This window comes from Haplochromis burtoni, unplaced genomic scaffold (genome assembly GCF_018398535.1).
Source record: "Haplochromis burtoni strain Fernald_Lab_line unplaced genomic scaffold, NCSU_Asbu1 Contig_81, whole genome shotgun sequence".
NCBI classification, from domain to species: Eukaryota; Metazoa; Chordata; class Actinopteri; order Cichliformes; family Cichlidae; genus Haplochromis; species Haplochromis burtoni.
The window spans coordinates 1849220-1859707 of record NW_024582442.1 but is presented as its reverse complement, the minus strand read 5'-3'; the positions used below and the strand labels follow the sequence as shown (position 1 = coordinate 1859707).

General features: G+C 42.8%; 2 protein-coding genes across 3 annotated transcripts; one reads left to right on the top strand and one right to left on the bottom strand.

Annotated features, from left to right (window-relative positions):
* The first annotated feature begins 769 nt into the window (after window positions 1–769).
* zgc:161969 (uncharacterized protein LOC569044 homolog) lies at window positions 770–4408 on the top strand. Its single transcript, XM_005925468.3, has 2 exons — window positions 770–1233; window positions 1541–4408. The coding sequence occupies exons 1-2, from the start codon at window positions 1042–1044 to the stop codon at window positions 3251–3253; spliced, it is 1905 nt and encodes a 634-aa protein (XP_005925530.1). The 5' UTR covers window positions 770–1041; the 3' UTR covers window positions 3254–4408.
* A 503-nt stretch (window positions 4409–4911) lies between these two features.
* Window positions 4912–9031, bottom strand: aimp2 (aminoacyl tRNA synthetase complex interacting multifunctional protein 2). 2 transcript variants are annotated; one of them, XM_005925465.2, is made up of 4 exons: window positions 8777–9031; window positions 7215–7427; window positions 6670–6904; window positions 4912–5783 (listed from the first exon to the last, which is right to left on the bottom strand). In XM_005925465.2, exons 1-4 carry the CDS (start codon window positions 8903–8905, stop codon window positions 5395–5397), a joined length of 966 nt encoding a protein of 321 aa, XP_005925527.1. In that variant the 5' UTR covers window positions 8906–9031; the 3' UTR covers window positions 4912–5394. The 2 variants fall into 2 exon arrangements, with proteins under 2 accessions (XP_005925527.1, XP_005925529.1); XM_005925467.2 differs by having other exon boundaries at window positions 8891–9031.
* Window positions 9032–10488: the final 1457 nt, after the last annotated feature.

Here is a 10488-nt window from a genome sequence, read left to right as displayed (position 1 = left end):
GAATGTGGTTTATACTATTAGGTAAGACCCCGCGGTATTAGAGCCCCCCCCCCAAGAATCGTGCAACCCTTCTTGGCAAGAGTTTTTTTTAACAGGAAGAAACCTCGAGCAGGACCAAGCTCAGGGAGGGCGGCCACCTTTCCAGCTGCTGAAGGAATATGATAAAAACACTAATACAATAGAAAGAGAATGGCACTAAAGTATAAACCTGTACAACAAAAATGTACAAATAAAAAAAAAACAGAAAAGAAAAACTGACCGCTGTTTAGAAATGTGCACCTAAAAACTGAAAGTGCGGTGTGGAAACGAATGGGACTCAGTTAAAAGTCAGAACAAAGCGGGCTGAATGCCACATCATACCTTTGCGTTAAATGATGCACGAACATCTGTCTGCCCGCTGAATCTGAACAACTTTAAAGGCTGTCCAGACTAAAACAATCCAACAGTTGTGCTTGTGTTACTGTCGTTTTAGCCTTTCAGATCCCCCGTGTGAAACTTGTGATAGGCTGTAAAAGGAAACTGTTCTAAGCTTCTCTTTTTCCCCCATTAATTTTCTTCGCATGGTTATTTTCTGTAACTGCTTGCTCATTTAATATATTCGGTCTTTGAAACAATGTCTCCATTGATTGCGTCGTTTGTCGTTTCTTACGTCTGCTGCCTGGTGGTGGCGCCAACTCGCAGAAACACAGAGGGGAAAAGGAACTGCTGGTGAAAGCGCCACAGTCAACGCAATCAAACGTACAAGGATCGGACAGTGACGACACTCTGATGGGACTCGTTTGGGTATGGCGCATGCGTACTTCCGCCAGTGTTCCCATTCTTTGCCGTTGCTGCTCTCAGAGCGCATGTGGGGAAGCTAGCTGACGGTGTTGTCGTCTCCTTCTTCGTTTTCTGGGAAGCATCTGAACAAAGGCCTGCCCCTTTTTCATGAGGATTGCTCTACCGCCATCGTTACTTTACGTGTAATCACGATTACTAAATCGGATTACGATACTTTTATTATATTTCAAGGTACCAGTAACAACAGAGACAGAATTCGAAATGGATGCGGATCACCAAGAAACCAGCGGCGAGACCAAATCGGCCATTAATACTTGGCGTTATCGACACCATTTCACGTACAAGGCAGATCAAGGGAAAAATATCATCGTCCAGTGTAATCTGTGCTTGCCGAGGGTTAATCTGCTGTCCACGTCAAAAACCTCCACTTCAAATCTAAAGAAACATTTAGACGTAAGTCAGTCAGCCTAACAGCCCCGGTACAACTTCCCGTTCCAGTGTTTGTTAATGTTTAAAAGACTCAATGAATGAATAGCCACCCTCGTGATTAATAACGTTACATTGCAGCTGCATGCTACTGGCGCTGGAGGCTCGTAGTGCTCAACTTCTCTGGAAAGAAAAAAAAACACAAACAGTCGCTTTACTCTGCAGAAGTGTTCTTAGGAGTGTTTTTCAGTGCAATTAAAGTTTATAAAATGTTGGGAAAGTCTGTTTAAAGAAAAAAAAAACAACTGCCATGAAATCTTTCTTTGTTTTCTAGAGAACACATTTAGGCTGTGAAGCCAGGCCTGATGCCAAGAGAGGACGGAAAAAAGAGGAATACAACGGTGAGGAAAGCAGACACTGCCAGCTCAAAAAGCTCAAAGCGGAAATCATCTCCAAATGCCTGACCCAGGCAAAGATCGATGATCTGATCTTCAACTTCATTGTGGAGGACTGCCAGTCATTTTATGTGCTGGAGCAGCCTGGCTTCAGGAAGCTGATTGCCGGTTTAACTGAAGGGCTCAAATCCATGGACAGGGTGACCCTGTTTACTAAGGTGGACCACGGATTCTCCAAGATGCGGGAAGAGTTGATGTCTAAGCTCAGCAGCGTCCAGTATGTGTGCACCACAGCGGACATCTGGACAGCCCACAACAGGAGCTTCTTTGGGATGACCTGTCACTGGATCGATATGGATTCTTTGGAGAGGAAATCCGCCGCCCTGGCTTTTGCACGGCTGCAGGGCAGGATCACGTATGACACCATCGCCGGCCGCATACACGACGTCCACGTGGCCTACAATATTGAGAGTAAAGTTCAGACAACAGTCACAGATAACGGCAGCCCCTTCATCAGTGTCTTCAGGGAGTTTGCGCTGGACAGCCAAGAAAGTGACGACGACATCGGTTTCTACGAGAACGTGAGCACCGTGCTCGAGGGTGAGCCGGAGCAGGACATGCTGCTGTTTCTGCCCACCGTGCAGCGCTGTGCGTCACACACCCTGGAGCAGATCGTCACTGATGACTTCTGGCAGGCTGTGTCACAGGGGCCCATGTGCCAGCTACATTACAGTGCCATGGCTAAAGTGTTTGCCATATGGAGCAAATGCCACCATCTCCAGGTCGGGATGGACGCGGCAGAGGAGATAGGGAAGATGGCACTCGTCGTCCCCACCGTTATACGCTGGAACGTAGAGTACTGTGCCGTGCAGAAGATTGTCTCTCTCAGCGAGCGGGAGCTGACGGAGCTCTGCGCTCGCCTCGAGGTCCCACGCTTTCAGCCGGAGGAGATGGCCTTCTTGAAGGAATATGTGACTGTGTTTCACCCGCTCGCATTTGCACTCGAACTTTTCCAGGCGGAGCAGAAATGCTACCTGGGCCTGGTCATCCCAACCGTACTCAGTCTGAAGAACAAGCTAAATGAGCAGAAGGATGCCGCAAAATACTTCGGCGATGCCATCAACGCCATTGTAATGGCTATCGACGTGCGGTTCCAGGAGCTGTTTGGCAGCACCGAAGCGAAGATTGCGACCGCGACCACTCCTCAGTTTCGCTTGTGGTGGATGGCGGCCTCCGAGAGGGAGGAGATGTGCGCCCTGCTGGCCTCGGAGGCGTCCCAGATGGATCCCTGCACCGTAACCGAGGCGAACACCAGCCGCAACCTGTCCACCATTGAATCTGAGGATGACTTCTTTAGCTACGGCTCAGTGAAACCGGCCGTCCAGATCCAGCAGCGGGGGGTGTTGGAGGAGATTCGCAAGTATGTAGAAGGAACGGGGAAGAGCCTCGAGTGCCTGCAGGACTTCCCAAGAGTGAAGCAGCTCTTCCTAAAATACAACACCACCCTGCCGTCCACGGCCCCCGTCCAGCGTCTCTTCAGCCAGAAGGGCAACCTGGTGACATCACAGAGAAACTTTCTGACTGACGACTATTTCGAGCGCATTCAGCTTTTGAGATACAACAGCAACCTGTGCTCTCTGGTCAGCGAGTGAATGGGTTACCGATGTCCGTCTCAGACTTTTAACCGACACAAAATCAAACCATATTGTTTTGAAGTCATCACAGGAGAACACTGAACAATATCTCATTTCAGGCACTTTAGCCCAAATGTTCTTTCTAATATTTATCCCCCCTGCCTGTTTTGGTTGGCAAAGCATATGTCTCCCACTCCAGAATGGCTTAATGAAAACATCTGATTGACAATCATAGACACTGACACTCGGACTGACAGAAAGCATCTTTATCTGTGCTGTTGTTGTGATTTGATGTAGCCACGGGGTTAAACTGAAGTGATTTTTGTCTTTCAGTTTGTTTTTTTTCTACAGCTGTTCAGTAAGAATGCATCTCCTGTCTGTATTTTATATCATATATAAAGCGACAAGAAGAGACCCCCCCCCCCGCTCCTTTTGTTTGTTTGTGTCTCGCCTTTTTCCCCCCCCCCTTTCATAAAAACCAATTGCAAGCCACAAGTAATTAGATTAGTTACAGAATGACATCAGCTGCCTTATTTACATGCAGCACCAAACGCGTTCGGCAAACACTCATTGCACTTTCAAACGCGTCCGGGTGTGTTTGTGTGCGAGGAAGATGCACAACATGCAAACAGTGAAATTCCAGTGGTGCACATTTCCCCAGTGTATTCTTTGCCATGTGCCCGGATGTCAGCTAAGAGCTTTCGTCTTGTCAGACAGCTGCCTGGAGACCAACAGGAGGCTGTCAGAGAATGCAAACACAGGCTCTGTCTGGACCCGAGCTGTCGAAGACCTGACATTTTTGAAAATGCAAAAACCAGCCCGCAGAGAGCCTGAAAAACCTTGGGATTTGCTTTCCCTTCGATATATTATTCCTAAATATATTCTCTGAGTGATTTTCCGTGAGTTTGCCTACAGCAGTCACAGAGGATTAAACGGACTTGAAAACTGAAAACCTATTTCTCTTCTGAATTGGGATTCTGTTCCATAGTGCAGCTTCTGATAGGGAGAAAAAACAGCTTACACAACTGATTGCAGAGAAAGAACAAGCTGGAGGAGTGTAGATTAAAGAGTAAAGCAACAATTCTTTGCTGCTGCAAAGTAAAATGAAACAGAAGTATCTGGAGTTGCACTGAGTTCAGGGGTCTTTGTTTATAGACTGTAGGAGGAAGCTGGGAGTACCTGTAGAGAACCCAGGAAGAGCGTGTAAATGTACTAAAGGCTCAATCACAGCTTCTGTATCGTTAATATGTGGTTGGATGACGCAAAATATGCACTGATCAATACAGGGTTTAGGGGCCATAATACTGGGAGTTTGGGGGTTCTCTCTGGGTATGCCAGCTTCATCCCACAGTCCACACACATGCATTTTAGGTTAGTTGCTGACTTTAAATTGGTAGTAGGTGTGAATCTATTCCTGTAGCAAAGAAGTGGGTTCTTGTGTGTGTGTTTTTTCCGCCCTTTTGGTTCAGTGCACCTCTGTTTGACTGGATATGATAAACATCTGAATAAGCTTGATGAATGACATGCTAGAAAATTATCTTCTGTCACTTAATGTCACTCCTGCCACCTGTTAGACACAGATGTGCACTTCAGTAAATGCCAGCCGTTTGTCTACTTGGAGTGAAATGGTTTTTGAAGTGATCAAACAGTGCAACAAATCAAACCTGGGCACAAAGTTTGAAGTAGAAAGTAGAAGTTTTAATGATTTCAGAAAAACAAAACACACGAATGGTACAAAGTATTACTTCTGAAAACAACAAGCAATACCCATCACCACACACATTTTTAACAGGGTCGTGTTAGGCACAAAGTGGGTGGAAGGTGTAGAGTGTGTGTGTGTGTGTGTTTGTCTAATAACCTCCGTTAGTATCACTGATTGAACCCATCACCAAACCCTTGTCCATACCATCTCCTTATTCTTCCTCCCTCGCAAAATGCAGCTTTAGGATCTCTCTATAGCATCATGGCAAAAATAAATACCGTTGAGTCACTTTACCCATCTGCCATAGTGCTTCTACTTCATCTGTGTCAGTTCAGTGTTACGCTAGAGCAAGGAAGGAAGCATCAGGAGGTGTTTCAGACATGGTGGGGATATATTTTATTATTCTAATGCCCTTCTCTCACTTTGCATCTGGTGTCTGGCCCTGGAACAGCCCAAGTCATTTCAGAAGGAGCTTGGCATGGCTGAAGTGGCCCAGGTTCTCGCAAGACTTGATCCAGCGCTGGACGTTAGCCGGAGATGAGGAGGCCGAGCCGCTTTGCAGCACGCAGCAGTAGCAGGCGACATCAGCCAGGGAGAACTCTGGTCCGGCTAGCCAGGGGTTGGAACCCAGAGTTGAGTTTAGGGCCCGCAGGACAGCGGATCGCTCTTTGACACTGCCCTCTGCCAGCTGGAAGAAAGCCGTATCCACCCAGCTGTCCACCAGGGTAGCAACAGCGGGGTCACTGGGATAGGGGGCAAGCAGCTTAAAGAGGAAGCGTGCTATGTTGCCCTCACCCTCAATGGGACACATGTTCTTGATGCTAAACTTCATCTGTGGTTTAGGAACTGTGGATGCAGAAGAGAAATGAGGTCATAACTTTTAGACAAATGGTGTCAATATAAAGATTAAAACATCTGCTTTTGTAGGGCATGGGTCTAAAAAGTGAAACCAACACTTAAGTGCCATAAACCCACATTCTTTCTAATGACCAGGAGGGGGCGGCTGTATAAAAAGATTCTATGAAAAGAGTCTGTGGGAACAAAACTCAACTACTCACTGGATCTTTGACCTCAGTAAACACTTTCCTGATAGATTTATGGGTACAATTTTTGTTTTAATAGGACATGCTTCTAATTTTTCTAGTTCAAGTAAAGAGTCAAATATACAAAACAGCAAAGTATGTTGATGGTAAGTCACAATATGGGCGTGCAGCATTCCCAGACTTCACTGCATTAGAAAACTGAGGTGTTTTTGTTTTTGATAATGAATTCATTATCTGCATCTCATAAATGAAGCATTGCTTCCTAATTATACACTAAAGAATAAAGTAGCTGAACGCCTACTCAGAAGACTATGTCTGATTGCAGTTGTTTTTGTTTGTTTTAAAAATACCCTGACGTGGTTATGGTATGATAATTGGTTTCATAGTATTAGAAAAACTAGAATTCTATGAAACAAGCCACCCACATACTTTCACAAGACATTACATCCAAATTAAACTGTATCAGCACTGCCTTGCACCAGCACATTAAAGTGAGCAAGGACACAGGGCCATGTACAATGAACATATGACTACTACTGTTTTAGGTTCTTGACTTTCTAGAACTTCTAAGTAGGATTTCTAAACTGATTCTTTGGAAGAAACCAGAAAAACATCCTCAAGCATGTGTGACTGTTCAAATCTGACACTCAGAACAAGCCTAATGTGCAAAAGTGCCCAGGTGACCTCACCATCTTTCCATATGAGGGTGAAGCCCAGCTGAAACATGTGGCGGGCGTAGCTGTCTGTGTGCCGTGGTCCGAGGCAGGACAGAAGCTGTGGTGGCACACTGGCAACAGAGGAGTGGACGTGGACAGTGGAGAGCACTCGATAGTGCTGACAGAGCAGGCTGTGGAGCACCAGCAAGGTCAGGGGTGGCTGCACCGGGTTGGCGTTTATGACGATATCACGGAGAGCACCGAGATCCTGGTCACATAAAGATAGGCTCTGCTATTATGACACCACTACAGCCTGCACATACAGCTAATATTCAGTCTATACCCTAAGGTAGGCTTAAAAGGTAAACTCAATTATAGCCAGGTTGAGCAGGTTAACAGTATAAAAACCTGGAATGACAGAGGAGATGTGATCAGGAAGATGGATAAGAGATTACTACTACTGGCAAGAAAAGGCAGTAACAGTAAAGCATTCAGTTAAAATTACTGCCAGTGAGTAGTTTGAAAGAAATGTTACCAGTAGCGACAAACAAAAGACAAAAAAAGATTTTTTTTTATACCTTGCCCAGTACTGTGTCCAGGTCTGTGGTGTTTTTGAAGGTTGTGGAGCACTGGGAGGAGAGGCTGCTGCTGACTGTCAGGTCCAGATCGGCATCAGGGGTCATCACCGTCTTGGCCAAGCCCTCCACAGCTGCTTTCAGCTCATAGAGTTTTCTCATGATCTCATCCTGCCGGGCCTCCAGAGCTTTGACGGCTGGGTCCACCTCGCCATTCTGAAGCAACACAGAAAAAAAAAAACAACAACACTGAATCTGGCTTAAACCACACAAGTCACATGAATGACTAATGTAAAGCAAAAAAATACTGGCGACTACCCCTTATCCTCCTATGAGGCACACCTATGGTACCAATTTGAAGCTCCTATGTCATTCCATGTAGTAATTACTAACAGCTGCTTTGACAAAAAAAAAAGTAGGAAAAAAATGGCTCATAATTTGCTATACTTTTAGTATGCTTAATTTTTTGTTTTTAAACTAAATTTTGATCAGTTTTACAATCAAAATGTTGTGGTGACTCAGCTCTGCAGAGGTCAACAGAGCTGAGTGGTTACTCAGTCAGCTATTTTCAAGATACACAAAGACTACACATCTATCTGAAGTCTGACTACAAGTTTATATGTTAATGCATAACACCAGAAATCTCTAAGGACAGATGAAGTTCAAATTCTCTTCATGGCCTCAATCTCATCACATAAACATCATTGAAATGTGCAAAGAAAACATGCTATACATTCATGAAAGCCATGCTGTGAGTCATGAATCAACAGAATCGTTTATGCTCCACTGCAGATGCTGAAAGTGAAAGCAAAAATATTACACTATCAAAGCATGGGGGGTTTACAGCTGCTTCTATTGGCCATTTTGGATCTAAACTGGTCCAGCCACTGAAATAGCATGCCTTCATGATGATCAAACAAGAAAAATCTATAATTAACCAACAGTAAAATTAATTAAAATGAAAAATCTCTAATTAAGATGACTATTCAGTAACACGTAAATATGGGTTCAATATTACTTGCTGGTATATAGCTGCCTAGTTAAGTCTATAACGATGAGATAATTACATCTATGATAACATTAAGTTTGTAACCAAACGTGACTGCTGCAATTTCCCCAATACAGTGTCATGAACTTGCAGATGAAACAGTACAGTCGGTGCACCCCCACAAATGAAGAATGGTCTCAAATCAAGACACAATCCTGATCGATTACATTAAAAACAATGTCACAGACTGGAGACAAGCTAACCGAACCGTTTCACTACTGTATGCCGTTTAATAATCTTGATGTAAAACAGCGGAGACACGCTGTAGTTGTTGCATCAGCCTAAAACTGAGATTACTCCCTGACAAGCTAAGTTAGCTAGCTCGGCTACAGACAGCTCCAGCTAATATCGCGTCCGAGAAGCGCAACTATGAATGGAAACAACGAACAGGGAGAGGAGCATAGCCCAAACGAAAGAGTTAATAATCATAATCATAATAATAATAATAATAATAATAATAATGATGATGATGATAATACAAAGAATAAAATTATAACTTCGAAATGTGATTAGTTACCTGAAGCGCGTGTTCGGGGGTGCAGCTTTTTCCTTGCTGCGCGTGGATATTTGGTACCTTGTACATGCAGGTGGGCAAATCAATCTTTATGTCACCCCCACAGATGGGCTTTACCTGGTACATGGGCATGGTGGTGGAGGACAGAGTGTCACAAAAGATTAAAAACAAAAACCCGGACACACAAGTCTTGTTGACAGGCAGCAGCAGCGGCAGGGACTACCACAGCTCACGGTGACACGGGAAAGAGGCCGGGGTGACGTCATATCCGGTGAAATCAAAAAGACGTTTTATTTCCGTTTTCTAATTTTATTATTATTATTATTATTATTATTATTATTATTATTATTATTATTATTATTATTAGCCATTCATAAGCCAAATTTCCAGTTGTTATAATAAACTTCTGACAATGACTCTACAACTCAAAATTTCAAGCTATTTTCTCGGTTTCACGTTAATTTGTATTTACAATACAGGGGAAAAAGCTTACATATGTTTCAGCTTCTAACAATAGATAAATAAATAAGTCGAATTCAAAATTTCGACTTACTAAGTCAAACATATGAGAAAATAACATCAAAATTGTGAGATAACAACCCACCACTGAATTTTATTTATGAGGGTTTTTTTTCAGTTTTTTTTTTTCTTATGCTGGATTCCATGAAATAGAAACCAAAGAGCCACTTTCATTATTCATAATACAAAATTTATATGACAATATTAGATTATGAAGAAAAAAGTTAATGAATTAATGTAGAAAATAATTTTAAGAAAAATCAAATATATATTTTAAAAAAGCTTATGTCAAATTAATTATAATCACTCCATAAAGAAAATATTTTAAAGGATTTTTCAACTACAGGCTTCAGCTGGTTTACTGCAAGGCCAGCCATAAATCTATACAAAACTTGCATTTATGTTAAAAAACAAACAAACAAACAAAAAAAAGCAAAACACTTCCCAAGTAAAACAAAGAGAGTCCAAATTACAATTTTCATCACACATTCAAAATCTGATTGGTTTTGCTGACAAATGTGGTAATTCAATCTTCTTACCAGCTGCACATATTATTCCAGAGAGGCTGCACTGATTCACAATGGAAAACCGTTATTCTAATTTTCAATCTCATTTTCACAGAAGACATAATTATTCACATCCAAATTAAATCTCAGATATGAGAATTCATTAGATGGGTAAATCTTATTTGGGATATTGAAGCTCGTCTCTTTCACCTAAGGAGGGAGAGAGAGATATATACTTTCTTCTCAGCACTTTAACCTCTTCAACATTAAATTCCTCCATAATACTGTTCTTTCTAAGGAACTAGGATAGATTATAAGTCTATTGGTATAATTACTATCACATAAGTCAGTTCCTGCTATGCAGAGCTTTCTCAGACCAGGGGAAAACTATTATTGTTGAACTCAAAGAGGGTGGTATGGCTTTAATTAGAGCAGAAATTTCTCACAGGACACCTCATGTTGCAACAGACTGAGCTACATGCAAAAATCATTTTAGCTCTTTATTCATCTTTCTGCAAAGGTTTATTTGATTGTTTTGCCAAGTAGTGGATGCCTTTAATTTTGTGTTCTGTTAAGATGATCTCACACTGCTTCAATAATGCTCCAGAAAGGACAGTCAGGGACTGATAATGTTCCATTGTGTGGTTTTATTTTAATTGCTGAAAAATGAAACAGTTCCCAATCAGATGC

Excerpts from the sequence above, each read along its gene's own strand:
- aimp2 (XM_005925465.2), bottom strand. The coding sequence starts at position 8,905 with ATGCCCATGTACCAGGTAAAGCCCATCTGTGGGGGTGACATAAAGATT. Across the intron at positions 7,428-8,776 it reads CCCCCGAACACGCGCTTCAG|AATGGCGAGGTGGACCCAGC; the intron begins GTAACTAATCAC and ends GTGTTGCTTCAG. Across the intron at positions 5,784-6,669 it reads CACCCTCATATGGAAAGATG|TTCCTAAACCACAGATGAAG; the intron begins GTGAGGTCACCT and ends CTGCATCCACAG.
- zgc:161969 (XM_005925468.3), top strand. The coding sequence starts at position 1,042 with ATGGATGCGGATCACCAAGAAACCAGCGGCGAGACCAAATCGGCCATT. Across the intron at positions 1,234-1,540 it reads ATCTAAAGAAACATTTAGAC|AGAACACATTTAGGCTGTGA; the intron begins GTAAGTCAGTCA and ends TTTGTTTTCTAG.